Source organism: Marmota monax, unplaced genomic scaffold, assembly GCF_021218885.2.
Source record: "Marmota monax isolate L192 unplaced genomic scaffold, Marmota_monax_Labrador192_F-V1.1 WCK01_AAM20220418_F8-fsc00071, whole genome shotgun sequence".
NCBI lineage: Eukaryota > Metazoa > Chordata > Mammalia > Rodentia > Sciuridae > Marmota > Marmota monax.
The window spans coordinates 7,707,148-7,726,362 of NW_026695217.1; the positions used below are offsets into that span (position 1 = coordinate 7,707,148).

The window sequence follows — 19,215 nt, forward strand, 5'->3', positions numbered from 1 at the left end:
TGACGGGCGGGGTCTTCAGACGCCTCGGTCCTGATCTCTCAGGCCCAGGTCTAGAGGCTTCAGAGCCCACAGCTGGTATCTTTGGTCATAAAAAGACATTGGTCCTTTTGACCTTGAAAGTGACCATTAGGTGTGTTAACATAGGGCAAGGGCTGGCCCTGAGTGGCATTTTGCATAATAGCACAAGCTAAGGCCCTTGTTTTGGTCCATTGCTTAAAGAGGATTTGTAAAGTGCAGAGCCCAACCTGTGCCTGTCAACTTCAGAGATCTCACTTACCTTCACGCGGACTGTGGCCAGGAGCCGGGTCTCACTGTGCCCAGTGCTGAGCACAGGATGCAAAGTCAGCTGTGCCCACTGAATCAGGGGCCAGCTCAGCTTCAGCTCACGCCCTTCAATCTGGAGACTGGACAATGGTGAGAGGGACTTGCTGCAGAGGGTCAGGTGTGTTTAGGGACTGCGTTCACCTAGCTGTGCCCACAGAGTTCTCGGGCTGTGCTGTGAATGAGGGTCTCCACGTGGACAGGCGTGCTGCCGAGTTAGCCAAGGGCGTCCTGAATCCCGGTGTGAATGAAAGTGTTTGTGGTGTCTCTGAGGTATACTTCTGTTTTCATGTGTATTCAGGCGCTTTCTTACTGAGCAGAATAGAGATTTATTTAAAGCATCTGGAATTCAGAGGAGCTGCTTAGATTTCTTTCTACTCCAGTTCCTGTTTTCTCAGCCTATTCCCAGGGCCACCCCCTTAATGTCCTATTTTACAGGATAATGACACCCAGCAGTGTTTTCCAGATCATAGTGCCCAGGGGAGGAAGGAGGAAGACCTGGAGAGGGAGAAGCCCTGTGGTCAGGATTCCAAACCAGGACAGCCAGACTCTCAGCAACAGGACCATGCCAGCGCCAGCCCCGTGCCCGCTCAGCCTGCCAGGACCGCGGCCCTGTAAGTGCTTCCCTGGCGCATGGTGCAGGGCAGGAGGGCCCATTTCTTGGCTGCTTCTGTTAGTGGTTCCCTGAGGATGAGGAGGGATTCCTCATGGTTTTGACTTTTCTGCCTGTTAAGTTTCCAGGGCAATAGGCATAGGCAGATAATCTACAGGGTGACTTCCCAACAAGACAGTTCTGTTCTGCAAGTCATCAGTGGGCCTGAAACATCTGTGCAAGAGGAGATGTCTGTGGACGCCATGCATGTCTTCATTGATGGACATGGTGAGTCTCAGGGGGAGCAGGAAGGGTGGGGGTGGCAGCTTTCTCAGGGATTTGCACGGATGGTGGGACAGGTGGACCAACCTATGATTACCAAACAGTGTTCTTGGGAACCATGTGTTCTTTGTGCCTCAGGGTCTTTGCACTGCTTGCAATGTGCCTTTATCTATCACATTTTAATTCTAAGGTAAGTATCAAGAAAACCTTTCCTGAACTCCCCAGCCTTAACCAGGAGCAGCAGTTTCTGGCTCCCCCAATACCTTATTCTTTGCCTTATTTGCCAATATCACAGCCTGTAACTATTTATATACTTGTACTCATTTAATGAATGATGTGTTTGGTTGTAAACTCCTCAGGGCCTTGCCCAGGATCACGTATGTATTTATTGGATATATGTTGAGAATCTGCCCTTGGTATATTTTTTTTTCAGCACCTTCTTATAAAGAGGACTTAGTGGTATATGTAGAGAAACATAAGTGGCAAGTTCAAGGTTCCAAAGATAAGACACATGGGTGCTGGTTTTCCTGAGATGCACGTTGGCCAAGGTCCTCATGGACGAGCGAGGCTTGTTGTTTTGCTCTTAGAAGGGCCCTAGCTTGGAGGATGAGTTGAATGGCTGCCTTACGTAGTGCCATAGCTTATCACCCACGGCACTTCTGAAGTTGCAGAAATACAGACTCGTGTTGTGGAGAGCAGTAGCAGCACCCCCAGAGTCTCCAAGGGCTTGGCTGACCTTGACTTCTGCAGTGTGGAGCCGGGGTCCGCATCCCAGACGCTCACAGCACATGGGCTAATCGTGCCTCCTGGGCCTTCTAGGAGGAGGACTAGGGCGGTGCTCTAGGGAGAGGATTTGCATCAAGGCTGATTTTCACACCTCAGTACCCTGAGCCCTCTGGAAGAGCTAATTTAACTCTGCAGATGAATCCCGTCCCTTGCTTTCCTCATTAACAGGCTGACACCTAGGCAGCTGCTGAGGCACTTGCTCATCTGCATATTCAAAGGAAGGGCTGGTCTCATGTGGTCTGCCAATCAAAACTGCATGTTTAATAAGCCTGTTTTTGTGCACAGTACCTGTGTGTGTGTGTGTGTGTGTGTGTGTGTGTGTTTGTGTGTATGTGTCAGGGACAGAGAGAGAGATAGAGAGAGAGAGAGAGAGAGAGAGAGAGAGAGAGAGAGAAAACAGCCATTATAGCCTGGGCAAGATCAGGCTGGCACATGAAGGGAATACATGAACAGTGAATTAAGAGATTATTTGAATAAATTGATTAAAAACAGTAAAGAGCTAAGTAGTGAAGTGTACTGCTGAGGAGGTCTGGCAAAGAACATTTTTCTTTTGGACGTCATGCACCTTCTCATGATGCACGCTCTATGGCCCTGCAGTGTGCACAGTGGTCCCCAGGGTCCAACGTGAAGGCAGTAAGTTGCATGCAAACCCTCCTGCAACACACCTGGCTGACGTTTCCTGACTTTGCAGGGGAGGTCAGATCCTGTTATTTGAAGTCAGGGAATCAGAAGGAAGGCTCCCTCCAGCACCCACCATTGGACTCTGCCTGCGTCTCCCAAGCCCGGTGAGTGAGCCCTTGTTGGCAGGTCTGGGCTGTGACACCGCGGGGGGAGTGTGGAGCGGGTTAGAAGGAGGCATGGATGTTGGGGACATTGAGGCGTAGCTCTCGTACCAGAGAGGACCTGACCTCACAGAATAACCAGCGCAGAACAGAACTATTTTCATTACACCAAAAACTGAATGCAACGTGGAGGTTTAAACAGGGAGGAACCCCGTGGCAACAGAAGGGCTCCCTCAGGAAGCTGGTGGCCCCGTCGGGGAGTGCTGTGGAAGGGTAGGTGGCTCTTGATCCTGAGGAAGCGCTGCTCGGTGGCCGGCTTTCCTGAAACACCCTGCAGTGTGCAAACAGCTTTCCTAGTTACATGGGGCTGCACTGAGTTCACTGGCACGTCCAGGTCATGTGCGTGTCCATGTGTGCTGGGCTGCTGTCAAGCTGGTCAGCAGGACTGGACATGGGGTTCGCCCAGGCTCCATGATTCCCCTGGGACAATCTGGGTGGGCAGACCTCAGTCGCTGGCCCTGGGCATGCAGGTGAACCATGCGCATGTCTTTACAACTGTGCGCATTTCAGGATCTATGGGACCCCTGGTGACTTCAGTGTCTCAGGTGTCACACCTGGAGAGGAGAAGGGAACGTCACAGACCTCACTTCCAGCTCCTGGGGCCCCACACTCTTCCTGGGCGTGTGTGGGGATTCCTGGAGAGCCAGTGGGATCCTGGCGCAGCGACTGACCTGTCCCCACAGTGTGCCAGCTGCAGGGTGCTCTTCGACTTGGGAGCTCATCCCCACCCCAGCCCCTGCACTCTGCTCCAAGCCACCCGAGCCCCCCAGAGTCGCCCCCGGAAAGAACACTGTCCCCACTCCCGCTGGCCTTCCACTCCTTCCTCCTCTTCTCCAGAAAGCATGCTAAGTCTCCTCGCAAATGGAACCCCAGAGGAGAGGGAGGGTCGCTGTCCACCCCTCAGCTCCGGCCCCCAGCACCTCCTGTCGGGATGCTCTACCATGGCTGCTTGCTCAGACCCAAAAGTCAGCGCATAGAATACAGCTGTGGAGCTGGCCTGCTGTCCTCCCCTGGCCCCAAGGGTCTGCATGTCCCTCAGCTATCCTAGGGTACACGGAAGCCTACCATTCCACCCCAAAGTGAGGTGTGAAGACCTGCCAGCCCCACCCCAGAGAAACGACCTTCCACCTGATCCTGTGTGAAGACTTCAGCTGAAGTCTTCTAACCCAGCAACGTGGGTTAGAAGACAGCCGCACACCCAAAGCCTTGAGACACACGGACATGTGCAGACGGGATCAGAGGTGGGCCGTGGGTCTCCAGTATCCTTATGTCTTGAACGTGCGGCACCGAGGTGCCGCCCACTAACTGCCCCACCATCCTTCCTCACAAAGTCCTCCAGTGCCTCGACGTCTCCTTTCCAGAGGGGAGATCTCAGCTTAGCCTGCCCCCTTCCCAGAGATACATAGACTTTGCTTTGCCCCGAGGCTCGGGCTTAGTATAGGGCTTTGGGCGAGGTCAGGCTGCACAGTGCAGGGTGGGTAGCGGTGGGCCAGGGGAACGGCGCTCACTGCCCAGCTCTGTCCAGATGCACGGGACATCTGGGACCTGCTCTGTACCACACAGGAAGGACCCACCACCCCAGTCCCTTCCCTCCACTCAAGAAAGGCTCTGGGGACACCGGACCTGACACTTCTGGAGTGTGGATGCTGCTGTGGAGGAGTTCTTGCTCACGGGCCCCACAGGCCACCTGCTCTTCCTGCAGTGCTGAGGGTCTGGTCTTCAGGGTTCTGAGGAGCCGCCCGGCGCTGGCAGACATGAGGCCTAGAGACACACGGAGCCACTTCTGTGTGGAGCGGTCTTCAGGAATGCCCACCTCCACACAGCCTGGCCTCTGAAGGAGTCAGTGCCGAGGCCGGCAGCGGGACCATGAGGGTAGCGTGGCCACACAGCGCTCACCTGGTGTGGCAGAGGCAGCTGCTTCCTGTCTGACACAGGAGCATGAGCTCCAGCCCTTCACCTGGCAGCTACGGGGCTATGCCCAGTGGTTCTGGAAGGACGGTCACGAGCTGCCCTCTGTTCATGCTGTGCCTAGGAGCAGCCCTTCGGCGCTGCGAGGAGTGGGCTGCTGCTGTCCAACAGGCTCACTGTGGACATCCTGGGCTCGGACACCTCCCTAAGTCTGAGGCCTGGGAAGCTATGCCAGGCAGCGGCTGATTTCTGTGGGTCAGAAATCCTCAGGACTTTGTGGTGTGCTGAGTGTGACCTGGGTGTCTTCTAATGACTTCATGAAAGAAAAAGTGCTGGAAAAACAGGAGAAAAATGAACTAGCTGGTTCAGTTTAATGTCTTCAATTCCTGCTTGTCCCCAAGGGTGAGGGCCACCTCCTGGTCACTGTCTCCAACACTGTAGTGAAGAGTGACCCCCGCAGGGCCAGGCTAGTGGCTCAGGACCTGGGTGCATGGAGGGATGAGAGTGCCTGGGTTTTCCGGCGTTGTCTGCAGGAGTTGGAAACCCTCCTTTGCCATGAGCGTCTACTTGGTTTAATGCTGGTATTTTGAAATCTCTCAGACCACAGGTCACTTGTGTGTGTCTGGCCGGGCCCCTGGGCTGCTGTCAGCCTGCCCAGCACCCCTGCCCATCAACTTGCTCTCGGCCCTTCTTGCCAGCCCGTGCCCATGTCGAGATCCACATGGAGGCACCCGGTGCTCCCACTGCAGGGTCCTCCGGGTCTCCTTTGAAGTCCCCTTTGTCTCGCGCTCTGGCCTTCTCAGCCTTCAGACTCCAGTCACGGTTCTCCTCTTAGGCTCACTTTCCTTGCTGATTGTTCCTGGGAAAACAAAACCGTCTCTTAAGTTGCTCATGGAAGTCTTACCCTTCTCCCCGGTAGGTTCCCACTGCTCCACCTCGAGGTCCTGCTGGGCTGGCGTGTCCCTGTAGCCCATTCTGGGTCCTCCAGGCAGGTATTCAGCAGATGCTGCCCTGAGGCTCACCGCATGATGGACAGACATGGCCCAGGCGGGGCTCTAGCTGGTGCTGAGGGGCTGCGGGGAGAGGCTGGACAGGAGTGAAGTGCCCGGAGGACCCCCACTCTTGTCCTTGATGCAGCAGAAACAGCTTGGCTTCTTTGCATAAAGACACTACCCTGTTCAAGTAGGACCCTCAGCTTCCAGCTCCTTGCCTGGAGTGGTGGGAGGCACAGCGTGACCTGTGGCCTGGTCGGCACACTGGAGTGTGGAATGTGGTCCTCTCCTCTGGGAGTGGGAAACCAAAGAACGAGTCATCTTGAGCCTCTCTGCACAGAACTCAGGTGTCCCAGGCCTGTGTCCTGTTGAGCAAGTTGGCAGCCAGGGAAACCCGGCCCCGGGACTCGACGTGCTTGACGGAAGAGGCTCAGTGTTTCAGCGCCTCTTGCCTCGGCCTGGCATGGAGTGAGCTGTAGCACTGCTGTTAAGTTTTTATTTGACATGGTTCAGTTGCTTAGCCATTTAAGCATCTGTTTTCTATCTTTTAAATAGAGGGAAACCCTCCACAATTAATTCACTGGGGTGCTTTAAAGGCTGGGAGAGGATATGCGGTACTCAAGACAGTCCCACCACGAAGGGCACTTGGTCAGTTCCAGCCGGTTGCTGCCAACTCTGGCTGGAAGTGGCCGGATGGTGGCTGAAGGTTGCTGGGACATCACCCAGTAAGAGGTCCTGGCTTCTGGCCAGGAGGAAACCTTTTTCTTGGTGCTCTCCTGGTCACTTGGTGTGGGCTGTCAGGTGGGCAACCCCAGTGTCCTCCCTGCTGGCCTGCTGAGGTCCAGCATCCTGGTGTCAGTGGCATTTTGCAGCAGGCATTTTGGTGTTGTGCCCCCAGTTCCCATGTCACTCAGTTTTGAGACCTCCTGCCACAGTAACATAAACCTTGATCTCGAACTTGGAAGTCTGCCTGGTTGGGGCTGTCTCTAAGCCATTTGGCCATGGAAGGTACTAGAAAAGCAGTCTTTTCCCTGTAATGTGACCCTAATGGCTGGGATGGCCTCCAACTAGGCCATTAAGCCCTGACCCAGTGCTGGCAAGAAACCCGCTGTTCTTCGCTGTCGCTAAGCCTGTTGCCATGAGAGTCTTAGGTCCCGACTCCCAAGTATGAATAGGGAATTGTTAGCAGTGTAGCTCTGAGTCTCCTGGGGACGTCTGGAGGAAGCCAGGAGAGGAAGCTCACTTCCCTGCCTGGCCCACTGTGCCCATGGGAAGCAGTGCTTTCCGGCTGTGCAGTAGCTGCCAGAGCGCAGGTGCCCTGAGCAGTGCTGCTTCCTCAGGAGTGGGGACAGGGACCCTCGACTGGAACCCCAGCATTTAGAACTGCTGCTTGGAAAAGCTGCTGGTGGCTGACCCAGCCCAGCGTTCCGTGTCCTTGCCAAGTGGCTCCTCTGAGTGGGCTGGAATAGTTCACTGCGGAGTGGACTTTTGCAGTTAGTGCCCAACAGTGTCTGTTCTTTGTTCAGCTGAAAGTTGGACTTGTTGTGCCTAGAAGTTCTTCAGTGCGACAGAGCAGAGCTTTCTTCTCTGAGAGATCTGTATCTCAGTGCGAGTCCAGTTCTCCTAGCGTGGTCAGCAGGCTAATGCAGATACATACACAACGCCTGTGCTCCGCAGCTGATGCAGAGACGCGGGACTCACCGTCATTTTGAGGACACGCAACTCCTACAGTGGGCATAGCAGTCTATGGGATGGGAGAATCCTCTGGAACAGATCAGTTTATAGCATCGCTATTGGGGAGTTTTGTACCAAAGATGGCACCTCAACAGAATAGTTCACAATGTATTATCTAAATTAAATTATTCCTGGCTTTTACAGTTTCTGAATCCATCTAGCACACATCAAAGCGGGTGTTATTCAGCTTATAAGTCAGGTTTGATTTCATGGCTGCCCTCAGTCTCTAGGCCCCCTGTGTACCTTCTGCTGAGGGTGGGTTGAGGCCTGGTCTTAGCCTTCGTGCTTCTCCGGTTCTCATGCTTCTCTGGTTCTCATGCTTTTGTTGACAACACTCATCCTCCCTGACCCTTATCTCAACAAAACCACCCTTACTTGCTGGGACAAACTCTGGAGTTGCCCCTGCAGTCAGGAGGGTTATGCAGTCGGCTCTGAAGACGGGAATTGACGTCCCCGGAATTGATTCAGAAGAGATGGTGGCTGGGTTTGAACAGGCATGAGGAGGTGGGGCCCCGCAGGGAGTAAGGTGTTCAAAACAGAGAGGAGGTGGTGTTTGGGGTGCAGTGCAGGTCCACGCAGGTGCGGCTGGAAGCGCTGGCCTCTGGTCACAGCATCCAGACCGTGAGTGTGGGCTGGTGTGGCTGTGTGGATGACAGCCTGTGTGCTGCTTCACATTGAAGGACACCTGGGGTTCTCGGTGCCCTGGTTCTCAGAGCAGAAGGCACACCTGAAACAGGCAGCTTCTGTCCTCCCACATCCTGCTCCCTCATTTCTGAACCTTCACTCTCGATCCTTCCCCTGCCCTTATTCTGGTTTCTTAGCCATACTGGGAAGAGGTCACACTTTCCGCCAGGGCTGGGGCTGGAAGGTTCCCAGGTCCTGCCAGGGAGGAGGCCCTGCTGCAGTGCACCTGGTGGCCACACGGGGGCAGTAGGACCCCGTGCTGCAGAGCTGCCTGCCTTCCCCATGGCCGCTGCCTGGGGACTCAGGCAGGCCCCTCTGTCCTTGCCAGGAGAGCTGCTGCCCGGTGGACAGGCGTCCCTGTGAGCATTTGCAGGCCTGGGCTGCAGCTTGAGACAGAGCTTCTGGACTCCAACCTCCTCCACGAGGGGTGGTGAGCGGGTTGCGCTGACTCACCTCTAGGCCATCTCTCTGGGCACCCTATCCCCAGGAGTTATGGAAAACAAGGAGGGACAGGAGCAAGAGGGGCCTCTGGGCTAGGAGGCTGTCATTTTAAATCTGAAAACTAGCATTTCAGATTTTCCCTATCCATGGGAAAGCGGAGACGCGACCTGTGTGCTTTGCTGTTTGTGTGCTGGCCACGGCTCAGATGGGTAAACACGGGCGTCTATGTGGTGCAGTATCAATTCTAGAGCCACCTTTGTCCACATGAGAATGTACTGGCCCAGCCTCGATCAACTCTAGCCTGCAATCTCTGCTCCTCCCACAGGCTCTCCATGCACCCCCATTTCTACTGCTACGAGAGCTCACACTGGTCTCCAGAAGCTTATCTCTGCCACCACCCTGCACAGAACTAGTTTGCCAGAGACTAAGCAGAGAGCCGGTCGATGGGGACCAGTTGCACCGCATGTCGCATATTGTACTTCAGAAACCTCCCTTGCAGGCGAGGCTACTTCCCTTCCCTCTGCAGGGTTGAGGGGGGAAGCCATCCTTGACACAGTGCCCTGCACATTATGCTGTGAGTGTGGGAGGAAGTGTCGGCTCTAGCTGGTATCCACTGCCCTTGGATGAGAGGGGAGCAGCCCCGAGAATCTAAGGGGTTATGTGTAAAGGACGTTGACCTGGGAGCAATTCAGTGGACTCCTGCTACCTGTCTATAGTGACTCTGATGACATCATAGTCTGCTGGGAACTGGCATGAGCAGACTGGTGCCCATTGGTCAGTGGGTTACAACCACATGAGCAGGACCCTGGAGAAGTGCACTCAACTGAGGCCAGGGATCTCCTCCGCTTGAGCAGTACGGAGCCTGCCCTCCTGGCCCCACGGGAAGCCCTGGGGTGAAGACTGTGGCCCAAAGTACTCAGAGGACAGCGCTTCACCTGGGCTTCTCTGGAACACTCAACTCCTGTAGAGGTGGTTTCTTCAGAGGGGACCTAACCTGCTGTTTGAGTCTATACGATAAAGAATTAGATGCGCATCAAGGGTAAGCCCTTCTTCCTCATTCTTGCCAACAGAGATGCCTGCAGTGCACATGTCATGTGCAAAGGTCCAGAGGTAATGCTGTTCTCCAATATGAGAACAAGAAGCATCTGTCCACATGTGCTGTTGATAGCTCTCACAGCCATGTTACTGAGGAGCTGCCTGCTGCCGGAGAGCGACACGCATCCAGTCACAGCAAGCAGCAGAGCAATCGTCGACCCACAACTCTGGTCAATTTTAGAGTTCACCCACAGGACTTTGCGGAGGAAACCAAACCCTGGACCCTTAAATTGCACATTTACGTGGCTTCGCAAGAAACCCACATAGTAGTATTATTATCATTATTATTACTGTTGCGCAATTGGAGGTGACCTAGTGACGTGGAAGGGTGCAGCTGATGGGCACCTGCTCTTGTCCTGGCTCCTGGCAGGACGCTCTGCAGGCCTGGCCCCAGCCAGTGCTCTCTCAGGCCCTCACCCTGGGGGTGCCCGTCAGCATAGCCTGGCGCCCTGCTCTTGGCCCAGAGCAGGCAAGTGCTCCCACTGCTGCTGCCTGCCCAGCCCAGGGCAGCCAGGTTGGTCTGTGGTTTCTGCGAGGTTCTGACCCTGCTGAGGAGAGGTGCCAGCACACAGAGTTGTGTGACGGTGGCGGCCCCAGGCGGTTTCTGTGCAGTGCAGCCAGCTCAGTGAGCATGGCTCTGGTCTTCTCTGGTCCCCTGCATGGCAGATGCAGCCCTCGCGGGGACACAGAGAGGCTGCAGAAGGAGCCGTTGTGTAGCTGGCGATGGGGCAGGGTGCAGGAGCCCGTGGACTCCGGCCCTACTCGCTTCTCTTTGAGGAAGGCTCCACCAAATGTGTCATGTCCATGGTACAGAGAAGCCCCTGAGTCTGTGAGCACGGCCTTGTCTGTCAGGAGCAGCACCTGTCGGTCTTAATCACACAGCACGTGGCTTGTGAGTCACAGGTGCTTCATCTCTGTGGCTTCTGGCTCAGAGGTCTGCGTAGTGCCGTTTGGACTGCAGGTAACACAAGACTTGATCCAAAACGGGTTCAGCAGTGAGGAGCCACGATAAATCAGAAAGCCAGACGCCCAAAGGTGTGGTCAGGCCAAGGCTATTGACTCAGAGGCTCCTCACTGTCATCAGAAAGCCAGTTTGTCTCTGCCTGCAGTCTTGGGCTAGTGCCTCATGGTGGCAATGTGACTGCTGTAGCTCCAGGTGTTTCTTACTCACATAGCCTCTAAAAGCCAGGAGAAAAGCAGTTCCTAACTGTTGTGACATTTTAAGAACTATAAAAATTTACCCATGAATTTCCCTATATCTAGGCGACTCCTTCTTGCTCCATGATGACTTTTTAGGATTGTATTATATTCCCAGTCCAAAGCCAAGCACTGGCCAGATGAGTGACAGAGGTGTTCATAATTGACCCCAGGTCCAGGGAAGGACATAGTCTTGGATGGTTGAATAGAAGGGGGTTATGTTGTAGGAGTCCTGTTAGAAATGACCCCTGGATAGGCTGCCAGTATCGACTCCTAAGAGTCACGGGCATCCGGCTGGAGATCAGATGGGGGGTCTTGGTTTTGCTTTCTGAATGGAAGGGGAAATGCCAGGATTAAGACTGCTTAACGCACCCATTAACCCTGCCCATCCACCTGTTAGACACAGTACAGCTATTGAGACACGGGTCACAACTCCCTTCGTAATGCCCCCTTTTCAATGGCCAGTGGCATTTCTTGTCTGTAATTTGAACTTTTCTTGCAGTGGCATGTTGGGGTGATGCAGAAGAGTGTGGGGTACAGAGAAGCTGCAGTGGAGCCCATTGCTGCTTCTCGCTTGTTGGGGTCTGGGGACTCACCAGCCCACTGTTCATTGTATTCACAGTAGATGAGCCTAGAACCCGAAGCAATCCATACATAGAAATCTGAGCTTGTCACCTCCAGAACACCCGTGCCCACCCCAATGGCACGCTGCCCCTCTGAGCAGCCTGGATGATCTCTGCGTGTGCGGGGCTGGCCTTGTGCCCCCAGGGGGCACGCATGTGTAACTGGGGACGCTCAGCTGCTCACACTGGCTGTCAGGGCCCCTGTGCTCCTGTCGTGGGCATCCCTAGTGTCTACAAGTCTGTGTGTAATGAACAGATGCCTCTGGCTCCCGCGGGTAACCACAGCTGCTGTTCTTTCCATCCTCAGGGAGATTCAGACCATTCAGACCAGCTCCTCCAGCACCACTACTTCCGAGAGCCCAGACCCGTCCTCGGGGGACCCTGCCGTCAGCGCCCTGCAACAGCAGCTGCTCCTCATGGTGGCCCGCAGGACCCAGTCAGAGACGCCCCGGGTATGCACGGTGCGGGGTTACTGTTTGTGGGTGCTCTAGAAGCTCTGAGCCCTGGTTCCAGGGCATAGTCAGTTCCCACCGAGTCCCATGTCCCTGGTGAATTGTAGATGCATCTGTGATGCTTGGCAGTCCAGAGAATGGATGGGACAGCAGGTGACCTTCCATCGACACTAAAAGGATTGTCACCATCTCACTGGCTTTTCCAAATGCATTAGAAATTCATTTGCATTGATCTCGGTTGCTAGGATGCACAGGTCCCACAAGAACTCATGGGCTAGTTTGCCTTTCCCCCCATGGTTTTTAAAACATCTGTGTTTTTAAAAAATGATAACCTTGTGTTATACTAAATATTCAAAAATCCCTAGGTATTTGACTTGAAGAGAGATGTTATTCTTGGGGCAGGTGATGTCAGAGGTCTAGCACCTGAAGCCTTCCCTTATTTTCCCAAGAGAAACCTCATTGACATCCGACCCTCCTGCAGCCAAGCTCCAGTGGGATCTGGAAGGCAGCTAGGCCTGTGACGGTGGCATTGCTACTATTTTCACACAGATATTGTGAAAGCCAAGCAGCTCCTTGCTCCTAAACTGATCAACTCTGTAAGAGCTGTCATGACAGGCGTGGCCCAGGACTGCTGTTGTGGGTCAGTGCCAGGTTGGCACTCCCGTAACCCTTCACAGCTTTCTTCTTTATGAGAATGTATAAGAACGGTGGCATCAACCAGTGGCACAGTCACCAGGCGAGAGGGGCACAGGGTTCGTAATACCTGAAGGTATTCACCTTCCCTTGTGACTCCTCTACTTCCTGGTGAGCCTTTCAAGGGGACAGCGAGCCTCTGCAGGAGGCTCATGACTCAGTGTACCTGTGCCCTATAGGCTCCATCTCCGAACGTGTGTGTCCCAGCCTTGTCGTGCCAGCCTCGCCTGGTTGGTGTCTCTGGTCCCTTGGCCTTGCTCACCTGCACTGCGCCCTTCCCCAGCTGCTCAGCAGGCTTGCTCGGGTGCTGTGCCAGGTCCCCTTCTGTCTGGTGTCACCTGGGCTCCATGGGAACCCTTGGCAACACGGGGGGGGGGGGGCACGGGGTCCTGTACTGGGGCATTGGCGGACCTTTTCCGGGCTCTCGTGTCCCTGTCAGAGTCGGGCTCCAGTCCTTGTCTCACCCTCTGCCCTGAGCTCTCCCAGCCCACTCCGGCACCAGGGTCCCCACCAGCCACCTTTTCAGCGGGGCTGTGTCTGCTGGGAGCTGCTCTTGCGGCCTCTGCTCTCCTCTCCCCTGGCTTCTCTTTCCACCCTCAGGCGACTCCTACCAAGGACCTGGGAAACCACCCCAGGTCCGCAAAGGAGGCCTGCAGTTCAAGTTCATCCGCGCCTCCTCTGACCCAGGGGAGGGTCCGCGGAGGCAGTCTCGTCCCCCTTCCACACAGTAGACCTCCACGTGTTGGCTTTACAGCGCACGGTCTGTCTCCGCAGCCACAAGCCTGATTGTAGATCTGTTGTAAGTAACACGCTGCTGTGATCCAGGGTCCCTCTGGGCGCATCTGCCTCCATGCTGGACTGCAGGTGGCATTGCTGTTGCTGTCTGTCTTCAGCTGTCTGTCCGGGTCTCTTCCAATGTGTGCCTTCCACCTGGCTTCACCACGGACCCCTGCGCGCTGCCTCTCGAGCTCTGTCTTGCTGGAAGAGGTTTCACATGGCCGACGAGATGGCAGCTGCGGCCATGGGTTCACTTGGGTCACTGGAGGAGCTGCGCTATGGCTTCGGGCCGAGTGGGGCCTCCACAGTTAAAGTGGAGGTGGTAATGCAGTGCCTGGAAGAGTGGTGTGGGCTGTGACGGGGACTTCCGTCGTTGGTAGCGATACCCACAGGGTCAGAATCCTTCCTACTTCTCTGGAACTCACCCAGGCGGGTCGTTCTGAACAGGAGGGGTTCCAGGTGGCATGGGGGTGTCTTCTATGTCCCCAGGTCTTTCACTTGCACGACATGTCCCGATGTGCGCGTCGGCGGCGCTGTTGTGGACAAGGTTGCTCTTCTCCCCCCAGAAACTTCCAACCCTAAGAAGGAACTCTTTTGAGATCCTCTCGATTTCTACAATCTGCACAATAAACATCTACTAACTGAGCGAACCAGTGATATTAAGATGATGAGAAAATTTGGATTCGAATTTGAATTTTGTACCAGAAAGTAGGCGAAGAATAATTTTTATGATTCGCCAAAACATAAAGCTCTTGATTTCCTTGGTATCTAAGGCAAAAGAATTGAAATTCTAGGAATATTATTTTCCATAAAAGAAATCACATTATTTTTTCTTTCCATTACATTCAGAGATGTTTTAAAACAAAAATGTTTATTAAGGCAGCAATAAACAGCTCAGCCAATCAGAATGTTCATTAAAGCAGCAATAAACTGCTCAGCCAATCAGAATGCTCATTAAGGCTCAGCCAATCAGAATACTCCTAAGGCAGCAGTAAACAGCTCAGCCAATCAGGACCGTCAAGTTGTACAAAAGGTGCGGACATCGTTCTCGCGAGACCCTTTCCTTGCCTGCCCAGGGCCTGGGTGCCCCACTGAGCCCGGGCTGGGGGTCCCTCTCTCACCTCAGGAAGAACACACGTGGCCATGCACTTGTCACCCTGACCCTCTACGTGAGGCACTGGTCCCTCTTCTCAGGGACACGCGCCAGGCACCTGTGCCCTGGGGTCTCTCTTGCACCGGGCTCCAGGAGCTGTGCAGGGGAGGTGTGCTGCGGACCCCGAGCCCCTGGTGGGCAGTCACAGCTGGTCCTGTACCGGGCCCTCCTGCTGCTGAGGGCGACCTGTCAGCGCGTTGCCCTCCTATGGGTGGGCCTCCCTGTGTTACACTGGAATCAGCCCAGTCAGGAGGTGGTGGTGGGGACAGGAGAGGTTCCCAAACCTGCTTCCTGGTGGAGTTCTGCAGGCCCTCAGAGGAAGTGGCTGTGTCACCCTGAGGCCACGCCACAGCTGGCCCCCTCCTTCCTCCCCTTTGCCCTTCTGTTCAGTCCCTGTGCCTTCTCTGTGAGCCCACAGGAATGAGAGCTGGCCTCAAATCCATTCTGAAAACACAGAGAGAGCAACAAATATAATCATGGCTTGGGGGACCCAGTGGGTGCTTTCCCAAGAATTGAGATCCCCCACCTGGAAAAGGTGCCTGCACACCACTGCCGTGGCAGCACTGTTCCCATAACTGAAAGGTGCAGCCGGTGACTGAGACATGGTGTATGTGCAAATGGATATTATTCAGCCCGGAAGAGGAAGGAACTCCCAGGCTTGCTGTGACATGATGAACCTCAAGGTGCTGAGTGAAATTGGTCACAGAAGTGTTGATACAGCTGGGCTTCCTTACCCGGGGTTCCAGAGCTGTTCATCCACAGTACCACAGAGGTGGCCAAGGCTGTGGGAGAGGAGGCTGCCGAGTTGTTTGGTGAATACAGGAAGAGAAGGTTCTGGAACTCTCTTGCACCATGTGAGCAGGCAGTAGACACACTTAAAAATGGTCACAGTGATTGATTTAATTATATATATATATATATCCACAATTTAACATTCATACAGAAATAGAAGACCTGCAGGGGCTGGGGCACCCACGGAAGGCACCCACAGACGGCACCCAGGGAAGGCTGCCATAGAAGGCACACACAGAAGGCTCCCACGGAAGGCACCTACAGAAAACTCGGGTGCTGTGAGTGTGACAAGTAGTGACCTCACTGCAAGGGTGACAAAGCCGGTGTCCTCTGCCAGGCTCCACACCCAGGAGCAGGAGGCAGAGCGTGGTGGGGTCCAGCAGCAGCCTCCCGTCACCTAGACTGCTGAGCACCCTGCAGTCACAGTGCCACAGAGGCACTTGGTGAAAACTCCTCCTCAGTCTACAGGTGGGTAGAGGGTGGACACCTGTCCTCAGACTCCATGAGCACACTATACCTGCAGGAAGTTTTGCAGCTTTAGCCACACCACGAGGATGGTTGAGGGTCCAGGTTGTTGAAGGATTCATTCTGAAGGGTGCTACACCTTGTGCTTCCTGGTGCCTGGTGGGGACAATGACCTGGGAAGCTGCGAGCTATATGAGAAAGTGGGAATCAGAGTGGCAAGGCCAGCAGAGGGCGGGAGCAACCCTCCCCCAAACCTGGAGCCAGGAAGCTGGACAGGTGGAACAAAGCGGAGGGGGGAGCGAACACATAACTGAGGAGCAAGTCTGCAAAAGCTGCAGATGCAGAAATGAAAACACAAGGAAGGAAATAAACACACAGGACTTAACAGGAAGTCAGACCCGGGAGCAGGGCCTGGAGACTGGAGGTTAGACCTGAAGAAGGTGCTGCAAAGGGGCAGACGGAAGGAGGATCAGAGCGTGTAAGGAAGAGAAGGTGGGAGTTGCCCAGGATGGTGTGGCTCGCCCAGCCCTCGTCAGAGACAGAGGAGGGGAGAGGAAGTAAGAGGCGGGCAGGGACTAGGACAGCACCAGCCTCAGCCAGCAGGACGCCAGCAGCCTCCTAGTACCTAGGATGAGGAGGACCCTTCCCCTGTGGGGAATACGAGGGACCCCAGTCTTACGCGGCATGGTCAGACAAATTCCTGGTGGACCAGCGACTTTGACGTGAAAGGCAAAACCGCACGAGTTTAATAAAGATGATGTGATCAAGGGTACCTCCACCCTCAGGGTGCAGGGGTCACGAGTTAAGCCCCAGGGTGCAGACCCTCCGCACAGCCCAGGAACAGCATGGATCATGTTGCACCTCTATCAGGAACTTCTGCTTGTCCAGAATATCATCAAGGAGTGACAACACATCTCAGTCTGGGAACGTGTTTGTGGGACATGATGAATTAAGGTCTTGACCATGCACAGATCATGTGCACACACGCATGCATACATACCAGAGGCCAGCAGGTCACTCCGGAGAGAAACGGGCCAATGATTTCATGAAGAGAAAAAGTTACCACAGATGTTCAGCTTTATTAGTAAAGAGGGAAATGCAAATTAGGATTAAAATCAAATGCTATGTTCCACTTACCTGGTTGGCAGAAATGAGAAGACCGCCTAGCACTATTAAACGTCTGTGAGGACGTGGGCCACACACCCCTGCAGACGGCTTGTGGGGATGTAGACCAGCAGGACCCCTCAGAAAGCACTTGGTGTCACTGGGCAGATGGGGCATCTTTGTGACCAGCATCCCATCCTGGCAGATGTGTGCACTTCCTGGAAAGCCACTGAGTTCCTAGCGAAGGTGGACATCTGTGTTCCCACAATTCCATTCACAGGTGCATATTTTTAAGAAATTATTATACTTTTGTACTGAGAGACATGTCCAAGGACATTCATAGCAGCCAAAAAGAAAATTAAAAGAAATTCAAAACCCTATGTGTTCCCGAGGAGAATGCAGAAGTAAACCATCCATACAGTAGAATATTACGCAACAGTTACAATGAACATTTCAGCTACCAAGCCCAGTTGGATCCACCTGGGAACGTGATATTGAGTGGAAAGAGAAGCAGGTAGCAAGTCATGACTTAACATCTGTGAACTTTAGCACATCAACCTGAGCAGGGTACAAGTTCTGGAAATAGGAGTGCTAAAAGAAGAGAAGGAAGGGGTGATAACTCAGAACAGCTGCTCTCTGTGGTGGGGAAGAAAGTGGTGGGGTTTGGGGAATGGACCCCAGTGAGCCTCAGTGCTATTGGTGATGTTTCTTTCCTGTTCTGGGCAATAGATGGTCAACAAATGCTTTTAATGTATGTGTTTGCTTCTATTTAATATTTAATTAGCATACTTTTAAAAGTGTGGTCACTATGATTATTTAGTGTAGAGAAACGGCCTCCGCAGGGCAGAGTCCTGTTGATGAGCAGCACAGCATGAGAGCTGCTCATGGCCTGGGGCACGAGAAAGCATCCAGGTGGCTGTCCCAGGGTGGATCCAGCAGCAGAGGAGGTGAAGTGGCCTGGTTTTGGAGCACGCGGTGGCAGAGACCAGGGTTAATACCAGATCACTCTCTAAAATGGCAGCCGTTGGCTTTCTGGGCAATTGGGCTGGTGGCACCTGCCTCTCTCCACTGGTGATGAACAGTGTGGTGGCTGCTCCGTCCGCCACACTTACTTGTGAGTGCGAGCTGTGGGCATGCCGGGCATTGGGCTTTCTGGCCACCCGCTCTGAATGCCGGGCCACGTGCTGGCAGAGGGCAGGCTTGGCATTTCCCCTGCAGGATCCTCCTCCTGTTTTCTGTGTTTTCCTGCCCACCCCTGGGCTCCACTCCATCCGGGTCCCTGTGCTCCCCACAGCAGAGTCCTGCTCTCCCTGACGGGGTGTGGTCCCCCAGAGCTGGTTTGCATCTGTCCTGAGCCTGCCATGTTCTCAGAGTCCTCCTCCCAGCCTGGCCAGGCTCTGTGGAGTCCCTCATTAAGGACTGGATAGACAATCAAATATGACCCCCACTTTTTTAAAAAAAATTGAATTATTTCCCACAGGATTCGAGTGAATCAGGGTTGAAGCCTACAGTCTGGCTCTCAGTCCCCCTGTGGTCCAGACTTCCTGGCTTAGATTTGTTTCAGCAACTGTTTCAGGTTTTGCCACAGCGAGTTTCAGTGACCTTGACGGCATCCGTCGGCACTTCTTTGCTTGTAGTAAGATGTGGATGTTTATTTCAGCACTGCATCAGTACATGCTTTTAGAAGTTAAGTCGTTTGGGATCTTCACCTTCAGGGGGACTCATTTCAGGGAGCGGGGATGCTCTGATGGACGAGCAGCAGTTTGGGGGACATGATAGGGTGGAGCTGGGGTGTGTTGCTCAATGCATTTTGCCTACTGCTGTTCTCTCAGGGTGTCCCATTTCAGACTTTGGGCACTTGTTCTTCAGCGATGGTGTCTGTGACAATGGCTCCCCTCTGTGAAACCTCTCTCCGTCATTTCTTTTGGTATATAAAGCACGTGAGTCCAGATCTGGAAAACTCGTCATGTTCTTCAGCACAAGGAAAATTTAACCGAGAGCAGTTTTACAAGTTTATCATTTTCCCCGGCAAGTGGATCAAAGTCTGGTACGACCGACTCACCTTGCTGGCGTTGCTTGATCGGTAAGCCCCCGGCATGGTGGGTAAGCCCCCCGGCATGGTGGGTGAGCCCCTGGCACATGTGGTTAGCCGGAAGCCTCAGTGGGGCAGTAGCATGCACTTGCATGGTTTTAGAAGATGCTGCTTGTCAAGGCTCCCCAGAATGTTGCCACGCTGTGCCCCCTTAGCTGGGAACCCAGGCCCGAGGCCATGAGACCCAACA

General features: G+C 54.1%; 1 protein-coding gene across 3 annotated transcripts in view; it reads left to right on the top strand.

The window, feature by feature from the left end:
* Pcnx2 (pecanex 2) overlaps positions 1–19,215 on the top strand; it is a 174,478-nt gene that overhangs the window by 21,470 nt on the left and 133,793 nt on the right. For all 3 annotated transcript variants that reach the window (XM_058575011.1, XM_058575013.1, XM_058575012.1), the window contains exons 6-10: positions 788–935; positions 1,056–1,201; positions 2,673–2,766; positions 11,805–11,949; positions 18,871–19,016. In XM_058575011.1, coding sequence (XP_058430994.1) covers positions 788–935; positions 1,056–1,201; positions 2,673–2,766; positions 11,805–11,949; positions 18,871–19,016 — 679 coding nt within the window. The remainder of the gene's footprint in view (positions 1–787; positions 936–1,055; positions 1,202–2,672; positions 2,767–11,804; positions 11,950–18,870; positions 19,017–19,215) is intronic.